This window comes from Dendrobates tinctorius, unplaced genomic scaffold (genome assembly GCF_039654945.1).
Source record: "Dendrobates tinctorius isolate UK_male_01 unplaced genomic scaffold, ASM3965494v1 ptg000107l, whole genome shotgun sequence".
Classification (NCBI taxonomy): domain Eukaryota; kingdom Metazoa; phylum Chordata; class Amphibia; order Anura; family Dendrobatidae; genus Dendrobates; species Dendrobates tinctorius.
The window spans coordinates 6154703-6178992 of record NW_027361775.1 but is presented as its reverse complement, the minus strand read 5'-3'; the positions used below and the strand labels follow the sequence as shown (position 1 = coordinate 6178992).

General features: G+C 42.0%; 1 protein-coding gene across 1 annotated transcript in view; it reads left to right on the top strand.

The window, feature by feature from the left end:
• Positions 1-24290, top strand: part of MLIP (muscular LMNA interacting protein) — a 422570-nt gene that overhangs the window by 203865 nt on the left and 194415 nt on the right. The window contains exons 3-4 of the mRNA XM_073589143.1: positions 10307-10684; positions 17680-19062. Coding sequence (XP_073445244.1) covers positions 10307-10684; positions 17680-19062 — 1761 coding nt within the window. The remainder of the gene's footprint in view (positions 1-10306; positions 10685-17679; positions 19063-24290) is intronic.

The following is a 24290-nucleotide window of genomic DNA, read 5'->3' as shown; positions in this document are numbered from 1 at the left end:
AGATTTCACCTTTCTGGTTTTAGGCTTAGTTAGTTCTCCGGCTGTGACGAAGTGTCTAGGGCATCGTAGGATCGCTCCACGGCTACTGCGAGTTTTGTTGATAGAATCAGGGGTCTGCACTCTGCTTAGTTTCCAACCTCTCTGGTTTTCTGGTGGCTTAGCCTGTTCCTACCATCCTCCTCGGTGACCCATTCATAACACCTTCCCCTGCTGCAGGAGGGAAGGAGAGGAGAGACAGAGTTTCCTGCTGACAATAGGGGGTGGGGAGAACCCAGAGAGAGCATGCTGACACAGGGGTTAAAAAGGAAAAGCACACGCTACAGCAGGAGTTGGCACCAAGTGAGTGCAGCTCGCAGAGCAGAGAAGAGCGTGCTCTGCTTCCCCCTCCAGAGAGTGCTGGCGCTGTGACAGGCCATGCTACTGCTGCCCAGAATAGGAGCTCTGGTGCTGGGGAAATTAGCCATGTCTGCAGAGCAGAGTGTGCAGAGCCGTGCCAGCAGAGCGGAGTGCGCGGAGCTTTGCCAGCAGAGCTGAGCTAAGCCAGGTGCCGTACACTAGGAGACAGTGAGTACCGCACCCGCTGTGCCCAAGAGTGACTGTATACTCAAAAGAGACTTCCTGCAGAGGACTGAAACAGACCAACAGTATGTGTAAATATGGACCCACCAGCCTCTGTGACTAGAAGGATACTCCCTTGACACGCCTGAGACAGTCGCTAGTGAGTGCAGGCCGGTGTGTGCAGTGACAGAGCTAAGCCCCTGAGAGTAGAGTTGAGCGAAACGGGTCGGTCATATTCAAAAGTCGCCGACTTTCGCTGAAGTCGGGTTTCATGAAACAAAACCCTACCATAGCGTGAGGTCGGCCACGAGGTCGGCAACCAGAGCGCCAAAGTCGTGTTTCAAAAGATGCTTCCAGCGCCCTTTTTCAGCCAATGATGGAGGACGCACACTGTGGGCAACGCGATGACATAGGCATTGGTCACCACCATCTTTAAGAAGGGCATGCAAGTGATTGGCTGGCTTTGTGTGGCATCACAGGGGCTATAAAAGGGCGTGAACGCTGACCGCCATCTTACTTATGGTGATCTTAGCATAGGGAGAGCTGCTGCTGATTCTGTAGGGAGAGCATTAGGCTGGGAAAGAAGAACCAAAAAACTGCTTCTGCTGTTAGCGATTTCCACTTACAACACAACACTTTATGTGCAGTGACAGGGAAGGCTCTATTTTTGTGCATCAGCTCTGTTGGTTATTAGGCTGCCTTATAAGGCTCCCTGATAGCTGCATTGCTGTTTGAACACTGCTGTGCAAACTGCTTTTTTAAAAGCAAAAATACTTTTGTTCCTCTTTTCTGCACAGTTACCAAGGGTTCATTTTTCCACCCTTTTGTGTGTGTGCACTGTGCAGCAGTCCTGCTTATTAGGCTGCCTGCGTCCATACTTGGACTGAGAGCATCATTGACAGCGTCCTCAAATCTCTAGTGAGATCCAAAATCTCACCAATCCTACAGACACCCTCCATCTTGTCATACACCATCCAATTTCAGCCTGTTACATTGAGGTGTAATCTCTACTGGGCCAGAGACAATAGTTCTGTGTCCTCAAATCTATAGTGAGATTCAAATTCTCACCAATCCTATAGACACCCTACACCTTGTCATACACCATCCAATTTCAGCCTGTTACATTGAGGTGTAATCTCTACTGGGCCAGAGACAATAGTTCTGTGTCCTCAAATCTATAGTGAGATTCAAAATCTCACCAATCCTACAGACACCCTCCATCTTGTCATTCACCATCCAATTTCAGCCTGTTACATTGAGGTGTAATCTCTACTGGGCCAGAGACAATAGTTCTGCGTCCTCATATCTATAGTGAGATTCAAAATCTCACCAATAGTAGATACACCTTCTACCTTGTTTTACAGTACCATATAGTTGGTGGTATTTTGGGTACATTTTCACAAAAATGAGCAAGTATGGTGGAAGACACCATGGAAGTGGGCGGGGGTTGCCAGCTGGTCCCGATGGTGGTGGTGGTGTTGCATCTGTTGGTAGTGGCAAAAGCACAATAGTACCTAAGGCAGGAGGTGTTGAGCCTGCGTCATCGTCTGGCTCCACAAGGCCTCGAAGGCTCTCTTTTCTGGGAGTAGGTAAACCACTTTTAAAGCCGGAGCTTCAGGAACAAGTTTTGGCTTACATTGCTGACACTGTCTCCAGCTCTCTCGCCTCCTCTTCTGAAGTTTCAAAAAATAAAAGCACTGAGTCGTCATTGGAGGCTCCTGGTCAGGAACAACACCTTTCCTTGTGTCCTTCACCCCTACCAAAAGTGAAGGATGTGGCAGGCCACACTACCGATTACTCCATGGAGCTCTTTTCACATACCATGCCTGGGTTAGCAAGTCAAATCGTGAATTCCCCAGTCCCAGATGAATCTGACATGGAGTGCACTGATGCACAGCCACTGCTAGATTTTTCTGCTGGTACATTCACTCAGAGCACTACATTGTCCTCACAGTGTACTGAGCCAGAATCTGACCCTGATGAACCTCAGGTGTCCCTTCCCGCATACTATACCACCTTTACACAGAGGAAGGTGCACATGAAATTGAAGAGGAGGTGATGGATGACCCAGTTGTTGACCCAGATTGGCATCCATTGGGGGAAGATAGTGCCGCTGCCAATAGCTCAGAAGAGGAGGAGGATCCGCAGCAGGCAACGACATCGCAACAGCTGTTATCTGGCAGGACCTTAGCAGTCCAAAAACGTGTTACAAAAACCAAAAGAGTTGCAGGACAGCTTGGCCAGATGGTCAAATTAGCACAGCGTGCAAGGTCTCAAAATGTCTTCCATAGTAGGAAGAGTGCAGTGTGGCACTTTTTTTAACAAAATCCTAATGATCAGGCAAAAGTTATCTGTAAGACGTGTGCAAAGACCTTTAGCCGAGGGAAAAATCTGAGAAATTTGAATACCAGTTGCATGCTTAGACATTTAACCACCATGCACTTGCAAGCGTGGACGGACTACCAAACCTCACGTACCAACATTGCTGCCCTGATAAAGTGGCCAGGAGGCCATGAAATGCGTTGACTTGAATATGAATAAAGGTTTGCTTACATCTTCGGTTGGTTCCTTGTGGTCTAGTGTGGACAAACCCCGGCTTTTCTCTACTCTACTGTTTTATCTGCATCCCGGGATCTGCAGAGGCCAAAAATTCTTAGGTGGTTGTGACCCTTCACAACCACATCAGGTGAGTGGATTACCTTTGTGAAACACGCTGGTGTCCCTCATTTACCGCCTTAGTGCGCTCCCCCCTTTTTATTTTTTGCAATTTTATTGCTATGAAAGACTGAATCTAGGCCATCAGCAACACCACCAACACCATCACCATCACCAACCCTCTCTCAGTCCGCCATGTCCACTGCTAGTTCCACCATATGCAGCTCTCAAGTCCAGCTCACCCTACCAGAGTCTCTGAGTAGGACACGAAATTACTCATCCTCTCATCCGCGTACACTGGCTTTGAATGCCCACATTGCCAAACTAATCTCGTTAGAGATGATGCCCTACCGGTTGGTTGAAAGCAAAGCTTTCCACGAACTCATGGCTTACGCAGTACCATGCTATGACCTACCCAGTCGGCACTTCTTTTCTCGCAAAGCCATCCCAGCCCTCCACCTTCATGTGAAAGACCTCATTGTCCATGCACTCAAGCAATCAGTGAGTGGAAAGGTGCATCTCACAACAGATGCATGGTCCAGTAGGCATGGCCAGGGCCGTTACGTGTCCATCACTGTGCACTGGGTTAATGTGGTGGATGCAGAATCCACAGGGGACAGCGGCGGTGGGACAGTGCTGCCTAGCCCACGGTGTAGGAAACAGTTGGCTGTAGGTGTTCGACCCTCCTCCAGAAGCGAAAGCTCATCCACAGAGTGCAGTCGCACGAGCACTCCATCCGCAGCTGACAGTGTTGCACACGAGGTATCCCACTATCGAATAGCCAGTGGTAAGCATCAGCAGGCTGTGTTGAAGATGATGTGTTTGGGCGACAACAGACACACCATGGAGGTACTGGTCGACTACTTGCAGCGACAAACTGAGTCATGGCTGGGCAGTCTACATCTTGAGGCAGGCAAGGTAGTTAGTGATAACGGCAGGAATTTTGTGGCAGCCATAGCCCTTTTAAAACTGAGACACATACCTTGCCTGGCTCACACCTTGAACCTGGTGGTGCAGTGCTTCCTCAATAATTATCCGGAGTTAACACCCCTGCTCCATAAGGTGCGTAGACTGTGCTCGCACATCCGCCGGTCGCCCATACACTCCAGTCGTAAGCAGAAACTGCAGCGATTGCTCCACCTTCCCAAGCACCGCCTTATTATCGACGTTGCAACAAGGTGGAACTCCACCCTGCACATGGTTCAGAGGCTGTGTGAACAGAGGCAGGCTGTAATTCATTTGTGGGAGGATACATGGGCAGGCAGTTTGCAGGCAGACATGGAGTTGTCTGTTGTGCAGTGGTCGAAGCTGAAAGACCTCTGTAAAGTCCTTCAGTGTTCTGAGGAATGCACATGGCTGGTAAGTGCAGACAACGCTTTCATAAGCATGAGCATCCCACTTATGCGTCTGCTCATGCACATTAAGGAGCAGGCGTCTGCAACCGAGGAGCAAGAGGAGGAGGGAAGCCTTGATGACAGTAAGCCATTTTCTGGTCAGGGAAGTCTCGTGGATGAGGTGTAGGAAGAAGAGGAAGAGGAGGAGGAGGAGGATGATGGGGATGATTATTTTGGGGAGGAGGATGCTTCTCAGGGGGCAAGAAAAAATGTTGGCGTGTCAAGGTCAGGTACAGGGTTTGTGCGTGACTGGAGGGATGTGGATTTGCCAGAAAGTGCTCCTCCACCCAGCATTCGCAGTGCATCATTGACACCTGGAACATTGACCCACATGTCTGATTATACCTTTCAGATCCTAAAAAGGGACCCCCGCATTGCCAAAATGATGAACGATGACGACTACTGGTTGGCCTGCATCCTGGATCCACGCTATAAAGGCAAATTCCAAAACATCATGCCACACACAGGAGAACCTAGAGCTAATATTGGCTAACAAACAAGCAACTCTGCTAAACCGTATGAGGCATTCCCAGCACACAGCGGAGGTGATGTTTTTCCAACAAGCCGTAGGTGGCAACATGAAAGAGGTGTTCGTGGTGCACACAGCCAAAGTGTCGTTGGACACAGGGGTTTCATGACCATGCTGTGGACTGATTTTTCAAGTACCGCTCACACGACTGGTAATACTGCATCGATCGAAAGTGACAGAAGACAGCAGTTGTCAACTATGGTAATAAACTACTTCTCCCATATCGATGTTCTCCCTCACCAGTCATTCCCCTTTGACTATTGGGCCAGTAAACTTGACACCTGGAGTGACTTGGCACAATATGCCTTACAGGAGCTTGCTTGCCCTGCTGCTAGTGTGTTATCTGAACCAGTCTTCAGTGCTGCTGGATCAATCCTGACAGAAAAAAGGACCCGTCTGTCCACCCAAAATGTTGATGATCTAACCTTCATTAAAATGAACCATGCATGGGTTTCAAAGAATTTTGTCCCACCCTCCCCTCCTGACAAGTAGGTTGCCAGAAAAATGGCTTGCTTTTGTCCTCCTCTTCCGCGGACTTCTCCAATTACTCCATTTGCAGCTGCTGAATGTCCAACATCAACATATGCCAATTTTTCCACCTCCCTAACTGGGCTGCCTCCCTCCACAGGGCCGGGGTCACCACCTGGCGCACGCACCCTTGCGAGTGCCGTTGCCCTGGACAGGTGGGTGGGCACACTGTTTGGCAACAGCACTAGCACAAGGTCCCTCATAGTAGAATCAAGTGTCTCTGACAGTGGGGGTTCACACCCGCCGTCAGACACACTGGCATACTATGAGGGGCCCTGTGACAGTGCCGTCGCCAACGAGTGGCCCCCCTGCTTGCTCAGGATCACAGCACTTGCAAAGTTTAAATACTTACCTCTCCCTGCTCCACTGCCATGACGTCTTCCGCATTTCCTGACAGTGACATTCTGGTCAGAGAGCGCGATGACATCACGTCTGTACGCCCTCTGCCTAAACAGTCCAAGTGCAGTGAGATGGAAGATGGGGACGACGAGGAGTCCAGACTAGTACAGGGATTCCCTAGCGAGGAGACTTATTTAATTGTTTTCAATGTTGGGACAGCTATTTTTGGGGAGCACTATACTCTGGAGAATGATATGAGGCCCACCATACACTGGAGCATTCCAAAGGTGGACATCAGACACTGGAGCAGCATTTACAGGACCCATTATGCACTGGAGCATTAGAAATGGGGCCCATTATATATGGAGCATTATTTGGGCCCATAACACAGTGGAGCTTCATCTGTGGGGACCAACATATACTGTAGCATTATGTGGAGCTCATCATATACTGTTTCAAACATTATATGGGACCAATGATTCTGTATGGAGAAATATATGGGCCTCATTACTCTGTGTAGCGCACTATGCGGTGGCCATAATACTGTATGGAGTAATATACTGTCCATTTTTGGAGCTATTGGAAAATTTAAAATGGATATCAGTCATGAGATGTAAGAAGTGAAGTATTTTCATTGTACTATACCGCAATTTCTCTGCCGTATCAGAGGATCATGAATTGTGGCATGTGTTAAAGGAGCCCATTGACACTCTTTGGCCCTGGGCCCATGAAAATCTGGAGCTAGCCCTAGCCCCCACAACTTGTGTAGGTGTGTTTTCTGTCGACTTTTCTTCCCCATTGACTTGCATTGGGTTTCGTGTTTCAGTCGGCCTTCGACTTTTCACGATAATTGGCCGATTTCGTTCGACCCGACTTTTGAGAAAGTCGGGTTTCATGAAACCCGACTCGACCCGAAAAAAGGCAAAGTCGCTCATCTCTACCTGAGAGTAGTAGCTGGACTGACCAAGGAGCGTGGCACTGTCCCTGCGATGACACGTTCTGAGTGTGGACTTGAGACTAAGAGTGGTGAGAGCAAGACCCCCGCTCCCCGCCCAGCATTCTGTTTTCCCCGGAGGCCATTTCTTCATTGTAGACAGAGACTTGGGAGACTGCATGTGCCGCTGTTGTCAGTGCCACCGTTGGATTCCCACCTGTCAGACTGCGACGAGATGACCCGCGCCGCTGTTGTCGGTGCCACCGTTGGAACCCTGTACTCCCTCACAACAGAAGACTACAGTCTGATAAGTTTAACCTCTTTATTATTGAACTCTCATTCGTCCCTCACCTACCCTGCCAACCTTCCAGTTCTTCCCCATTCCTTTCCATCACCCTACAATCCCTCACTCTCTGCGTGGAGCATATCACACCTGTAAATAAGCCTGTTTAACCCTTGATCTGTCTCCACGTGCGTGACAGCATCCCGAGTTCCTGCAGGTTACTACATGTGTATAATATTCACATTTCAGAGAAACACTAACAATAGATTTATTACTTCCCTATTTTACCCCAGTACATTAAATATAGTGATAATGACCACTCCTCTTTACCCCACCAGGAAAGTTTTAATCAACAGGAAAAAATATTTTTCCTATTCTCTGCTGCCTAAAGGTGGGGAGCGTCTCATAGTAATTTGCCTCTTACAGTCCAAACAATACAGTAATTTGTCATGTTTTGATATTCATCTGAAGTTGTATTTACCTCATTTTAATTTAAACATTTAATGATCAGATATTTTTTATTATGTCCTGATGCATAAACTGAGGACTAAGGAGAAAAACTTAATGTCTTTTTTTTGCATCTGAACAAACCTTGGTTTATTCAGATGCAGCTTTGCAATTTGGCTCAAAAGAAAGAATAGTGTCTCTTTAATGTACTGACGCCTACTGTATAGGTAGCCGCCCTTTCAATGTTAAAACTTTTTGATAGAATATAGATTGACTTAAAGGAAACCCGTCAAGATAAAACATTCTTTGAGGTGCCTGTGGGGGTGATATGCTTCTCAAATGACTAGTTCAAGAGGTCATTCACTGGTTGGTTCTCTCCACCCAACTTTCACATATGTATATAAGGGAAGAATAGTTAGTCTAGGGAAGCAAGGCAGGGTTTGGAACCAGTCGCTTAAACCAGTCGTCCTAAATGCTTGGCCTTTGATCAACTTTTCAAAGCATGTTTTCTATTAAATTGTATGGGTGCAATAATGCAGCTAGTGTTAGATTCATGATGTCTGTGGTTCCAGCAGCTTGAAGGTCTTTTTATAGGTGGGAGTAGAAAGTCAGTGCCGGAGGGCCAGTTACATCTGCTGTTCTCTATCCACAGATCGGTGACTGAACCCGTGCTGGCCCCCTTTGACTGAAATCGGAACACTCCAGGGAATAATAAAGTTCATTTCCTCCTGGCAGAGGGGTTCTAATTGCCAGCACAGGGCAATGTTAAGAATGCTATTAACCTGAACATTAACCCCATATCTACAGGTTAATAGCATTTTTTCATGTGATAGGTTCCCATTAAATTACAATACACTTTACTTAACAGTGCTCGCTATGCTTTGAACATTATTTATTATACACCGTATAAGAGCAAGGTTACGTGACTGTAAGGAATCTATAATTGAGATTGGAGTTTTTCTGTTTCAATATAGTACTATACTAATCATGATCAATATTTCATACTGAAAGGATGGCTGACTCATAACTCAATATTACCAACCATTAGATGATTAATTATCTGGATAATAATCTGAGTTCTAATTTTTATTGTTGAGAATGTTTGCTGAAAGGGAAACTGGAAAAAACTGACCCTGCTCTATTTACACATTATTGATCTTGTATTGGTTTTCTGGCTATACCTGAATTATCAAGGATAAAACTATTGAGATGGGTTGGCTAGAACAAGAATAAAACAATACACATATGAATGCTTTTTGCTGTGTCTAGTATTGCAGTTTATATATTACCACACATAGTCAACAATTAAGAATGATGCTGTGTCACATAGACACATACTCATAAAACAGTTTAAATAATGGTAATAATAAGAAACTTAAAAGGGAAGCTGTCAGGTACCCCATGCCCTCCAAACCAGCAGTATTCACCTATGTATGATTAACCAGGGCTAACCAGCCCTGTATAACGTAATTCATTTAAATAAATGCTTTAAAAAAGCATTGATAATGTCCCCGTTTCCTTTGCTAATGAGGGCTTTGAATAGTCATTGAAGCATTAATTTCCCCAGACTAGTCGACCTTCTTTCCTTGTTTTCATGGCCCTGTGGGTGTGATAATATAATTTGCACGAGCCGACCTCATCGCCAGGTCATGCAAATCTAGTGCAGTGCGTCTCTGAAGCTTTGAAGCATATACCCAGCTTGAGAGACACATTGATGCTGTCGAAATGAGCAGTGTGCATGCACAAGATTTGCATGACCTGGCGATGAGGCCGGCTCATGCAAATTATGTTATCATGCCCACAGGGGCATGATGACATGAAAAGAGGGCTGACTAGTCTGGGGAAACTAACGCCCTATTGACTTGTCAAAGCCCTCATTAGCATAGAAAACAGGGACATTATAACTGCTTTTTTAAAGCATTTATTTGATTGAATTATGTTATGTATCGCTGGTTAGGCAGAGAGGTTAATCATACATAGTTGAATTCTGCTGGGATGGAGGGCATGGGGGGCCTGTCAGGTTCCCTTTAATGCATGTCTAAGGACAGAAATTTATAATTTGATTTAATTGGAGAGGAATCTATTGCCATAGAAATAATAAAGGGAAAGCATCTGCACCAAACTATTCTGTATCCTTTAGGCTGTGTACCCACGTAATCATTTTTTTCGTGTTTTGTAAGCCTTTTTACTGGCAAAAATGCTTAAAAAACACTTACAAGAAGCATCCCATTCTATTTAATGAATTCCGCACTTTTTGTGCACATTGATGCGTTTTTTTCACGAAAAAAAGGCATCGCAGTAAACAACGCAGAATGCTCATTAATTTTGTGTAAAAATCCGCATTTCTAACTATATTCTATGAGCAGGAGGCTGCTCCTGTAAAAACACATAAAAAAAGTGCAAAAATTGCCCAAAAATCGTGCGTTTTTCCTGGGAAGGAGTCCGTTATTTTTCTGCATACGTGGGTACATAGCCTTACTGTTACTATTTTCATTTTCATACATTAACAATTGTGCAGCAAAAAGTACCCAATGCAGTTATGTATTTTCATTAGGAAAAGAAGTGAAAATCAACTTTGTATCTTTTGTTTTGTTACTTATTGAACTGTTGTTTCTTTTACTGTATACGTCTCCCCCTAGCCCGAAGACATCCCTGAAATATTTATAGAGGAAACCTTCCATGAATCTCCTCAAAGTATTTTGAAAAAAGTTCACAAACCAACATCTCAAGAAAGTTCTCTACATAATGAATTTCCTTCAAATGATCCAGAAAACATACATCATCATGACCTTTTCATAGCAGAATTTGTTGTCGTGATGGATTCAGATGACGATGAAATAATTGCCAAAAAATCTCTGACTCTGCCCTATAAGGAAGCAAAATGTAAATCCAGAGAAAGTCTTGAACAATCAACAATGGAGCAGAGAAAAGTAACTCCAACAAAAGGAAACGCTAACGAAATTTATGTCATTGGATCACAAGAGGACTGCCGAAGTGTTAGTGATCTAGAATCACAGGTACATTAAACACTTTCTCTAACAAATATAATATATTGCATATATCTGATGTTCTGTGTTATTTGAAGTATTGTGCAAAATGCAGTCTTTATGATTTCCTGGCCTCTTTATTAAATACATACCATATCTCCAAGATAAGATCCTTATGACCTGTATTATGTACTATTCTTTTTATCTTGGGAGAAAATTGAATAAATGAAAATGCTAATAAAATATTGAAAAACTTAAAAATGTGTTCCACTACTTTTATATTGATTACCTATCTCTAGGATAGGTCAACAACATCAGATTGGTGGTGGTATGATTCTCAGCACCCCCACCGATCAGCTGTTCTCGGCATTCACTTTGGTTGGATGTTAATAATTGGAGAATTGGAAACTATATCTCAGGGGTGGATCTACAGTACCAAGCAGCAGCCACTACACAGTCAATGGAGCTGTTCTACTCAGCTCCCTCACTACTAATATGCATCCACTGAGAACAGCTGATTGGTGGAAAACCTTGAGTAAGACCTCCACGAAACTGATATTGTTGTTCTATATATGGGATAGTTCATCTCATGATAAGAGTAGTAGAATAGCTTACAAAATGCAGGTTTCACTGCACCTGCTGGCCTTCTGAAAATATGAAGCGAGAGCCGCATAATGACATGGCGTTGGACATGGTGGTGGTGGCGGGCGACACCCAAAATTCAAATGGGCACATTTGAAATGACATTGTTAAAGGATGGGGAATATATATTCCACTAACTTACTAACTGTCATGAGAGAAGGACCTCCCAAGTGTAGGAGTGAGAGCTCTCCCAAATGTATGAGAAAGGGCCACCTGAGGGCCCTTACCAAACTCAGGTTTGAAATAGCATTGTAAAGGGAAAGGAAATGTCTATTCCACTATCATGCTAACTATTTGGCATGAAAGAGTGACCTCCCAAATGTAGGAGTGAGAGACAAACTCCGGTTTCACAGTACATGCACTCTGCAAATTTGAAGCGAGGGCTGCATAATGGCATTGTGGTGGACATTGGGGTTTTGGGAGCAAAACACAAAATTCAAATGGGCATGTTTGAAATGGCATTGTAAAGGGATGGGGAATATGTATTCCACTAACTTGCTAATTATTTGGCATGAGGGAGGGACCACCCAAATATAAGATTGAGAGCCCTCACAAATGTTAAGGGAAAAACTAAAGCCAAAATGCTCTATGTGAACATTAGAGATGAGCGAATATTTCAATGTTCGGTTTGGCTCACAATTGCTGAATTTTCAATATTCACCAATTTAATTGTCGAATAAATCTCTGAATATAGCTGAACATACACAGCACAAAAGCCAGTATTTCCCAAGCTGTGTGACGGATGGGAAACACCTGCATGGCAGTGAAATCATCCCCACTGGTCAGTGAGCTGCTGTTTCCATGCTATCAGAAGACAGCGTGAGCGGTCAGCTGTGATCGTAGGTATAAAGAATACCTCTGGTCACTGGTGTCAGCTGATGCGACTACTGCTCCTATCAGCTGATACCTGGTGTCGCTAATTACAGTGAGAGCAGGATGGGAGTATTCATCAGCCGCTCCTGTGCCGTAAATAAATAATTAAAAAAATCTGCATGGGTTTCCTTGTATTTTTGATAGCCAGCCGGGCAAAACTCACAGCTGGAGGCTGCAACCCTCAGCTATCAGCTTCAGCTAGGTTGGTTATCAAGAATAGAGGGGTACCTGCGCCATATTTATAATTATTTAATTAAATAATTTAAAAAATGGCCTGGGGTTACACCCATTTTTGACAACCAGCCATGCTAAAGCAGAGATGCAGGGGTCTGGTATTCTTAGGCTGGTAAGGGGCCATGGATATAGGCCCCCAGCCTAAAAATAACAGCCTGCAGAAAAGGCACACCCATCAGATACGCCAATTATGGCGCTTTGCCCAGCTCTTCCCACTTGCCCTGTAGTGGTGGCAAGTGGGGTTCATATTTGTGAGGTTGATGTCACCTTTGTATTGTCAGGTGACATCAAGCCCCGAGGTTAGTAACAGAGAGGTGTAAATAGGTCGCCTCCATTACTAACCCCATAGTCACATTGTACAAAAACACACACACCAAGAATAAAGTCCTTTAAATGAAAAAATGACACAGACTCCTTTAATCATCTTAATTAAACAATACTTACGACCTTGCCTAATTCCACTGAAGCCCTCGTTCTTCTGTAATAAACCAAAAATAATAAAACAACAATATCCATCACCTCTCCATCCATGTCTCCATGTCTGGGAGAGAAATATTTTTCATCTAGAATTTCTTACCGTAATCTGCAGTGAAGTCACTGAGCTTGAACTGCGGTGACCTCATCACTGACTTTTTTCCATGGTGCTGAGGTCACGGCAGTTCAACACTGCTGGGAACGCAGCCTCAATGACTGCAGGTAACCTTGATGATGTCACTGCAAGTCTCTGAGGCTGTGCTCACAGTAGTTCATTCCCCAGTGGTTCTCAGCTTGGATGGTCGCATCAAGGCACCAACCAGGTTAAAAACTATTAATCCCCCAAACATGAATTATGGCATGGGACAGAACGACAGACAGGTATGGTATATTGTTGTTTATTTTAGTTTTATTGCAGGAGAACGAGGGCTTTGGTGGAATTGGGCAAGGTTGTAAGTATGGTTATATTAAGATTATTAAAGGAGTCTGTGTCATTTTTTTCAATTAAAGGAATTTATTCTGGGTGTCTGTGTTTTTATACAATGTGACAATGGGTTTAGTAATGGGGGCATCTTATTGATGCCTCTCCATTACTATCCTCAGGGCTTGATGTCACCTGACAATGCAAAGGTGACATCAGCACCCCAACTATCACCCCACTTTCCACTGCTACAGGGCAAGTGGGAAGAGCGAGGCTAAGTGCCAGGATTGGCGCATGTTATAGATGCACTTTTTCTGAGGTGGCTGAGAGCTGATGTTTTTAGCCTGGGGCAGTAGCCATGGCCCCTTCTTTGACTATTAATATCAGCCCGCAGCTGTCTGCATAGCCTTTGCTGGTTATTAATTATAGTGGGACCCTACATCACTTTTTTGGGTCCCCATTTTTAAAAGCCAGTAAAGGCTAAGTATACAGTTGTGAGCTGATATTAATAGCCTGGGCACCTGCATGGGTATTACTCCCTTCCCATGCTATAAACATCAGCCACCAGCTGTCAGCTTTCCCTCTGCTGGATACGAAAATTACACGGGAGCCCACGCTATTTTTTTTTAGAAAAATAATCTTTTATTAATTAAATACATGTACAGTAAGCTGCACACATACTGTACTAATTGTATTTGTCACTGACATCTATATATCTTCCTATTGTATTTGTATTTACTGTATGTAATCTGTCAGCTTCTGCTGTGATTTTACACTACTGCAGCTGCTGAATTGCCTATGCCTACTTTTCTTCTAAGTATCTAGGTAATATAAATACATATATATGTGTGTCACTGACATCTGTATATGTATGTATTCTATGTGTATATATCTATTCTCTCTATTCTATTCTAACCTGTCATGCTGTGATTTTTCTGAACGTTGCACATGAATTGCCGGCTTTTATTATTTTACCAAATGTTACTGACTTTTTCCAATTTTGAGAGAAATGCTCGTGTTACCGATCATGAATCAGAATGTACCATATTCGTGCCAAATTTATGTTTGGAGATCGTTTTTCGAACACATTCGCTTATCTCTAGTGAACATATGCAAAAGGGAGGTATATATATATATATATTTTATTTTGCATTATGTACATGTAATTTTGAAGGAAAAAATGGTTCTTAGCATTTTTCCCTTTAAAAAAAATTTGGTTTGGTTTGGAACCTCTTTTTAGAAATCTGTAAAACCCGCACAATAGTCTGACAAAAATATTCTCAGATACAATATGAGAGTCAGATAGGCATGCAGGCTTCTCCATGCTGTTTCGATATAGCTTTAGCACTTTCCCATCCATGCCCCCAGACCTGTTTACTGGGTCCAACAGAAAAATATTCGGCTTTCCCATTGACTTGCACTGGATTAGTCATTCGCTACGATTACATGGATATTAGAAATTGTTCTTGATGATTTTCTAAAATCTGAATATTTCACTATTCGCTCATCACTAGCATGGATTTGAAATTGTTTGAGTTTTACAATTGAAGATGTGAGTTGTTACAGGGAAATTCCATTTGTATTGTATGTTGATAAGTCTTAAGATAGAAGCGATATCGGAGAACGATTTCCTTAAATTCAATGTCTCCTTGGAGAAATCAGGGAAAAACTTTATGGATTCATAGGGTGAGGGGAGGGTCTTTGGTTCCCTTAAGTATCTAAGAAGACGTTCCTTAGTTTTGAAGAAGTGGAATATAGAAATACAGTGTGTCCGTAAAGTCATGGAGCACTTTTGATCAGTCACTGGAAAGCAAAAAAAAGACATTAGAAATGTGAAATCTGCTCCAATTAAAAGAAAAACTCTCCCAGTTTCATACCTATTCAGTGCAGTTTGATGTGGGCTCCAATTGTTGCCCTACACAAATCCAAACGATAGTGAAGTTCTTGCCACACATGGGTAAGGACATCTGGTGTAGCAGAGTGAAAAACATCTGTGATTCTCTGTTTGAAGTGATTAATGTAGTTGATACGTTCAATGTACACATGTTGCTTCACATAACCCCAAACTGGGAGGGTTTTCCTTTTATTTGGTGCAGCTTTCACAATTTTATCAACTTTTGTTGCTTTCCTGTGACTGGTCAAAAGTGCACCATGACTTTACGGACACAGTGTAGTATGTCTTGGAGTGTCCTTAGAAAGGAATCTGGGTTTTGGGAGTCTATGGGTTCTGTCTAGAATAAGCTCTAAGTTAGAAGATGGAAGGAATAGTTTTTTGGAGAATGTGTATGAAGAGAGATCTGCCAGGGTAATGTGTCCTGGGATCCCCCGGAATTTTAGAATATTCCGACATTTCCAGCCTCTTGATCTTTAATTTTTGTTTTAAGCAGTTTTACTTGTATTTGTAATTTTAATAGTTTCATTACTCAAAATTAAGTTGTTTGGCAGAGATGTCATCCACTATTTTTTCCATGGTTATAACTTTTATTAATGTTTTTAAAAGAGTTCTGGAGATTATCAAATCTAATATTCATATTAGAATCTAGTTGAGAGATCATTGATCTAAAATATTCACAAATGTATAGTTTTGAGGAAGATAAATAGGAAGGAGGAGAAGGGTCCACGAAATGAGTATTCTAGAATTCCATCTGTGAATTTTGATCTTGAGTAGCAGTTTGAGGACAAAGTGTTGAGGTATGTGAGTTCAACCTGGGTTTATGTTTATGGGGAGATTGGTTTGGAGAAAAGTCTGATGAATCATCTTCACCTGTATCAGAGGCTTGAGAATTTGTTATTTTTATTCTTCTCCGCCCAGTCTTTCCTTTTAAGGTTTGAGCTTCTGTGATCTGTCAAAAAGGATTTATTCAAGTCTTCAGAACACTTTCCATTGAATAAACTGTCAGAATTGGGAGTGTTTTTATAAGTAAGTTTTTTTTGACCATCTGATTTGTTAGGGAGAGACTGTGATTTGCCCTTATCAGACTTGGAATGTGCAGGGGCAACAATATCCCCTTTAGTGGACTTCCCCATAAATGAGTGAATTTTTGAACTCCTATTAGATTGTCCTTTCCTGGTGGAAGCAGAACCAGAAGATGGGATAGATCTTGGAAGTTTGAAGCCATTTGCAATCAAATCCTGACTCTGAGGATTGTTTGACCTGGGGGAGATGGTCGCCGAGCCTACCTTGGTTTTCCAGCTACCTAGATGGAAGTGTTTTTCCAGAAACACTTCCATCTAGGCGTGCATCTCAGCCACCCCCACTATAAGCATTGTTTTTTAGAGCTATAATATTTATGTGGTCTAATCTGCTATTTGCAGATTTTGTCTTTGACTGCCAGATGAAAATCACCATAAGGTTTTTTATTGATTTTATAACATTTAGAAAATAAATTATGCAATTATAAATTATGCAGAGGAATATATCAGAAATATGAGAATTATTATTACAATGCACAAACTTGTAAATTGTGATGTGAAAAAACATAAAGGCCACTGTTGTCATTGTTGTGATCTTGACCTTTGAATAAGAAATCAATGCTCAGTCACTATAAAATATATTAAAAAATAAATTGATGTACATTTTTGGACATAAAAAAATATGCTGTTAAAAGTATGAATATTCAGTTTAAGAATATGTTCACATATCTCACATTTGTTTCAGAACTGTTTGCAATTTTATTATATAAATGAAAGGGATTTGTCAAAATGTATTTTCAATAATAGAAACTGCCACTACCACATGGGAACATATACCAACTGATGTAACTTTCAACCTCTTCCTCATGGGGCTAAGTTTCAATCTTGCGTTTTCAATTTTTCTCCCATTGTTCCAAGTGCGATAACTTTGTTTATCAGTAAAAAATCCACATGAGGGCTCGGTATTTGCAGGACAAGTTCTAGTTTTGAGCACAAATTCTAAGTGGTGAAAAAAGCAATTCTAACATTTTTTTTGAGATTTGATGGTAACTTAATTTTGCACTGCAGGACGGTACGATTACAACAATGGCAACTATATATATATATATATATATATATATATATATATATATATATATATCCACTTTAGTTAATTGTATGTTTTTTTTCAATTTACTTTTGCTGTATTGCATTGACTCATTATGTGAATATAGTGGAGTGAAATCATAATATTATATTTAATATGTATCATTCATTGAAACATTGTTGATGCAAATAAAATAGTAAAAAAATGGAGACATAAACAAGAGATATCTAAAAGAAAGAAAATTATGCAAGAAAAAAATTGCTGAATTTATCAGAAAAATGTAATCATTTCAACTTATTTCTAAATAAAGATGTAACAATAACCATGAGAAACTACCTGTGCTAATTTCTTTCATTGTTTTAATTTTTTTTCTCTCTCTAGCAAATGTGTACTGTTGGCATGGACTCACATTCTTCTCAGTTATCAAATGTCTCATACCTAGATAACAAGACAGTAAGATATAGAGGAGAAATCACTAATTCTAAAATAGATAAACTTAAGAGTGCAGTTAAAGACACTTTTCTTACACCTTTTGAACCAATAAATTCAAATTCATTGCATACTTTGGCAAGAGAAACTCCAGTGAGTTTATATACCAAAAGATCTTTGCATTCTCCAACTGATTTAGAAATTTCAGAATACAAAGCTACATATATCAACAAGAGTGGACGGCCAAATGTATTGTCTCCTCTTCCTATACATGTTACAAAATATCCACTTTGCCGTAGTCCTAGCCCATTGAGCTCTCCATTCTTTGGATCTTCTTCAACAATCTGTAGTATGAATGAAAGCACATCTCCAATTCCAAAACCAGATACCACTTCACCTGTTTCATCACGTCTTTCATTTTTAACTTCCTTACTAAAATCAAAACGATCAAGTTCAAAAAGAACAATTTCTCCTGATCACCATTATCAGTCTGAGCCTAAGACAACTTCCCCTACACCTTCTGCTTATAAGAAGTTGTCTGTTATTCCAAATTTACCTAGAAAAGCTATATCCTGTTTTTCACTAGATTATCCAAAAGAGCCCAAAATTATAAGTTTTCAAAGAAAAGCTGAAATTATGCCATCATCATCAGAAGCTGATATATTGCATGGAGAATTTCCATTCCACCAAAGTAAAAACAGGACACTTTCCCCAAACTCAATTCATTTTAAGCCAACTGTAAGTGATCAACTTGCTCTAAAAGGATCTTCATCATTGTCTTCTCAATTGCATCATAGGTCAACTACATCACCCAACTCAAGTAGGGAACATATTTTATCCTTAAATGAAAAACCTCCAATAAGCAGACTACCATATACACCAATAAAAAAGTATTCTGTTCTTGGCAAATCAAAAAGGGTTACATTGTTTCCTCCTCCTTCTCACTTTGATCAGTCACTTCGTCACTTACCTGATGAAAGGAAAATTGATATGAAAAGACATCTATCACCGAGAGGTCATTTTAGATCAACTTCTCATGCTTTAAGTGAGAGTTCACTTCCATGCCACGTAATGTCTAATTCCGCTATGGATATTGGAAAAAATCAGTCAGCCATAATATGTAGAGAAAATATGGAGACAGACCAGAACACATACCAATCACTGAGCCAAAACTCACAGTGTCAGTCTCTTAGTTCAGAAGTATCGAAAAAAAATGCACCACTTTGCTCATTATCTACTAACATTACTGCACAGCCAAGAACAGTCCTGTCAAGATCATGTGAACTGCCATCAAGAAGTTCATTGTCTCAAGTTTCTGACTTTGAAAATAAAAAGGTATAGAATATTTTTCTGTATTTTTCATGCATGATAAAATTAAACTAATTTTGTAATAATGACACACTTAACATGACATTAAGAAATGCATGTATGACCTTTGTTTCCCTTCCTATAATTCATTGTCAAATAGCAATGTAAGGGGGAAACATTCCTTTAAGGCCTGTTTCACACATCAGTCAAAATTTGAAAATGGCGGATCCGCTAAAAATGTGTCAAAACAGATGCAAGCGGATGGTACGGATCCGTTTATTGAAGGATCCGGCTATATGGATTTGTGTACAGATCCGTCAAAAACCGGATCCGTGCCATCCGCTGGCATCCGTTTTTGCCATCCGTTGGGTACGTTTTATGACGGATCCGTTTTCCCACACCTTCCAAATGGGATGCTCCCAAATATGATTGGCTCTTGGAAAATGGTCCCAAATGTGATTGGATCCTGAAAACTGGGGAAAACTATATCTATGGCGTTGTAAAACAATATCTTTGAAAGGTTGTAGAGCTAGTGGCAGAGATGGAAGGAGTAATAGCGATGTAATAGTAATGTTTGTGAAACCACCTTGTGGGATTATCACCAGACAAGTGTTCGGAGTACTGTGTCACTGACAAGAATGAGGAACCCATTTGCTGATTATTTTCTGTCACCAGAAGGAAGAGTTGACTGGCAAGATGACAAGGTATAATTTTTTATTTTTTTTTATTTTATACCAAGGTTCCTTTTTTGTATAAGAAAAACTTTTGTAATTTTTCCTTTTTTCTTTCATATTTTTGATACCTTTACACCAATTGTGGGTAATAAAAGTGTTGTGTATTTTTACCTGTACACCATTGGTGTACCTTGAACCTTTACCAAGTGTTGTGTATTTTTACCTGTACACCACCAGTGTACCTTGAACCTTTACCAAGTGTTGTGTATTTTTTACCTGTACACCATCGGTGTACTTTGAACCTTTACCAAGTGTTGTGTATTTTTACCTGTAGACCACCGGTGTACTTTGAACCTTTACCAAGTGTTGTGTATTACCACCTGTACACCAACGGTGGTTTTTTTTGTTTTACTTTAAACACTAAAGAAAAAAATTAAACCACACAATAAAATTCTTTTGAAACAAAAAAAATATTTATTATTTTTTAAATAAAATTTTTTAAATTTATTTTAACAATTTGTTACAATATTACAAATGCCGGTATTGTTGGGTGGATATATCATCGGAGGGGTTAACAGGGTTGACCACATCGAGGAATGGGAATGGAGTTGGTGAGGATCAGAAGTGGAAGGGGGGTTGAGAAGATGAGGTTGGGATGGGAGTTGGACAGAGGATGTTTGTGGGAACATTGAAGGTGTGTGTGGGTATGGTGAGGGCATTGGGGTATAATGCAATGGGGAAGGAAGGTAATGGGAAGAAGGGAATGGGGAACTAGAGAAAGGAGAGTGGTAGGAGGATGGACGGTGGTAGGAGAATGGACGGTGGAAGGATGGACGTGGAAGGCTGTACTGGGGAAGGATGTACGAAGGGAGGATGGACGGAGGGAGGATGGACGGTGAAATGAGGTGATGGAATAGGTGCATGGGTAGATTGGAAGGCCTGGGATACTGCAGTCACTAGAGCATTGCAACATGCTTGCATCACATGCATCTGTAGATGAGGATTTAAATCTTCCATTTGCCAGACAACTGAATGAAAAAAAATAGGTCTCGGCATCTGGTTTGGCTCTGAATTCATCCGTTCCATGTAACTTCTGAGTTCCATGATACTTTGATTTATCATGTTCAACCCAGAAGTTAACTGTTGCACCACAATTCGAAATGCATTCTAAATGGTTGGAGTCAGATTCAAACAGTCAGACAAGGTCATCCTTTCCTGACATCTCTGACGCTGCCGTCCAGAACCAAAAGTTGGTTGAGATGTTGCGGCAGTGTCAGAGGGGTGGGGTAAAGGGAACTGTAAATTGTCACCTGCAGCTTCATGTGATGAAGACTGCCCTGCTGCTCCAGTGCTGGTGGAGAGGACAGAGGGACGAGACAAGAGGGAAGGTACAGAGGGGTCGGATACCTCGATGTGGTCCCCGGTGGCGGTCTCCAAAGGGATCCCTCCAGAGGGAGGCAACTCGGAAGCAGGCTCCCAAGTGCTGCAGATGGAGCTAGAAAAGAGAAAAAATATATATTAATATATTGATATTTCATTTAGCATTGCTGAAAAAAATAGGTTAAACATGTCAACATTTGTACTGCAGAAATGGTGTGTGGAATATTTACCTTCTGCTCACCATCGTCGACCGGAGGAACGACAGGGCTCTGTAATGTTTTTACTGGCTGCTCCTGCCTCCTCTCGATCCACTCGGGGCCTGCATCTCCTTGTTGAAGTCCCTCTTGAAGCGATCCCTGAGCGACCGCCACCGTATGATAACCCTGTCACCTGTGAAGGAAAAAAAAAAAGTGGTTAGTATTAAAAACTTCACATGCTGTAATATTAAGTTACTGAAATTGGAATACTTGCGCACAAATACCTGGCCCTCGCATCGAGCTCCTCCCAGTTCTCTACAGCCTCCAAACACACCTCATCCCATAGCCGTCGGGTGGTTGGTTGGTCGGCATGGTAGCGGTTTGCCATGTTCCACAGCGGCTCCCGTGGTTGCACAACCTCAATGAGGGTGTCCACATCTATTATCATTCCCTCTTCCACTGGTCTGTGGGGAGCACGCTGTGAAACCTGTGAAAAAAAAGGAATATTAAATTCAGACGCATGAGCTTCATTAATCAATCACCCAAATAAAGGGTTACTTACTGTTCGCTAACCACCAGAGGCATCACCTCGGCAATGCTGGGATGTCCTGGGAGTCACTCTAGTGCGGACACCGGATTGTGAAGACTGTAAAAAAAAAAAAAAAGGTATGTGGTTGGATGGGTGCGGAGTTATTGTGTGTTCTGTGAGGAATGTTTGTGTTGGGTGTAGCATTATGTATGTATATGAGTTTTTGTACATGCTAAACTTACACTCTGCGTGCCCCCTCCTTGCATTTCTCCGCCCTGCATGTCTACTCCTGGAAGCTCCTCAGATTCAGCTTCCTGTGAATACATAATACATGCATATATTGTTTAAAAAAAAACTGGAAAATAACATTAAAAAAAAAATTATTTATATTACCTCAGTTCGCTGATGCTGTGAGGGGAGCTCCCAGAAGAAGACATATTAAAACTGCTGCGGCCTGGCTTTTGGGTTTGCTGCGACCTTGCTGGCTGGATCTGCTGCGGTCTTCCTGGCTGGATCTGCTGTGGCCTTCCTGGCTGGGTCTGCTGCTGCTTTCCTGGCTGGATCTGCAAGTATAAGGACACTTGTTAAGCTACTATACAAAGGATAAAATAAGCTTTCAGGCCTTTATACTTACTGGGAAAACTGAAGTGTTTATCTAGGCGGGTCTACTGCGGTTTTCCTGGCTGGATCTGCTGTGACCTTCCTGGCTGGATGTGCTGCAGTATTCCTAGGTGGATCTGCTGCTGCTTTCCTGGCTGGATCTGCAAGTATAAAGACACTTGTTAAGCTACTATACAAAGGATAAAATAAGCTTTCAGACCTTTATACTTACTGGGAAAGCTGAAGTGTTTATCTAGGCCAATCTACTGCAGTTTTCCTGGCTGGATCTGCTGTGACCTTCCTGGCTGGATGTGCTGCAGTATTCCTAGGTGGATCTGCTGCTGCTTTCCTCGCTGGATCTGCAAGTATAAAGACATTTGTTAAGCTATTATATAAAGGATAAAATAAGCTTTCAGGCCTTTATACTTACTGGGAAAACTGAAGTGTTTTCCTAGGCGGTTCTGCTGTGACCTTCCTGGCTGGATCTGCTGCGGCATTCCTGGTTGGATGTGCTGTGATCTTCCTTGCTGGATCTGCTGGTATAAAAACACTTGTTAAACTACTTTACAAAGTATGCGGTAGTTAACTGAGAATCTCTCAGTGAGACTATATCCACACTTTAAAGTGACCTTGTTTTGGTGTACTGCATGTGTAATTCCCTGAAGCAGAGTTAACTGACAATATCTCAGTGAGAATATAACCACACTTTAAAGTTACCTTGTTTAGATATTGCATGTGTGTAATTGCATGATGTAGATTTAGCTGATAATCTCTCAGTGAGAGTATAACCACACTTTAAAGTTACATTGTTTAGGTATTGCATGTATACCCAATACCAACACTTAATGTGACCTTTTTGCACATATACCCACACTTATCATTTTTACATTTATACTATGGACAGTTTTTGGAAAACAGTTTTTATTATAATTTTTTTGTTTTAATTTTTTTTAACAGGTAGGAGCTACTCTGCTCTTTATTTACATGAAAAATAAAAAAAATTCTGAACACATAATACAGTTACACCACATACAATACCACAGTTACACCACATACAATACACAGAACACAATCACAGCATACTTGCAAATATTCAAATAAAATTACAGTAGTATGAAAATAAAATGCAGCACACATGCAACAGAAAAAAATTAAAGTATGAAAAAAACCCAATAAAAATACACACACACAAACATGCAACACTGGGAGGCCACGGATACACAGGCAGGCAATACACAGGCAGGCCACAAACACACACACACACACCCCACACAAATAAGTTTTATACTCACACAATTGCAGGCTTTGCTGGCAGGCTGTTGGTGCTGGCTGGCACTGGCAGGCCTCTCGGTCATGGCTTGTTGCTGGTCAGGTGCTCTTCTTGCTCCTGGCTTGGGCTTGCAGGGGTCTTGCTGCTGGGCAGTTGATAGAAGACTCTCTCTCTATCTTCTCTTCTCTGTCTTGCTGGTGCAGGATGTCTGGACCCAATGATTAGTTAGCCCACCTTTATATAGTTTTTGGACTGTCTGGAAAAGTATCTTTTTTTCTGAGCATGCTCAGTGCGAAAAAGCAGATTCCGCCGGTGGATTCCGCTAAATAATGGATCCGGCGGACCGGCCGCCCATAGGCGGCCATTCTATCAGATGGTGGATGACAGCAGATCCGCCGTCTCCCGCCATTTTGACGGCACCAAAAAATGTATCAAAGTCCGTTCACCTCAGACAGAATCCGCCAGAAATCTGGAGGATCCGCCGAATAGCAGACGTAACGGATGACCATCTGCCAAAATCCGCCACTAAAATATTTCAATGGAAAAAAACGGCCATTTTCAAATTTTGGCGGATTTTGACTGATTTGAAAAAACTGATGTGTGAA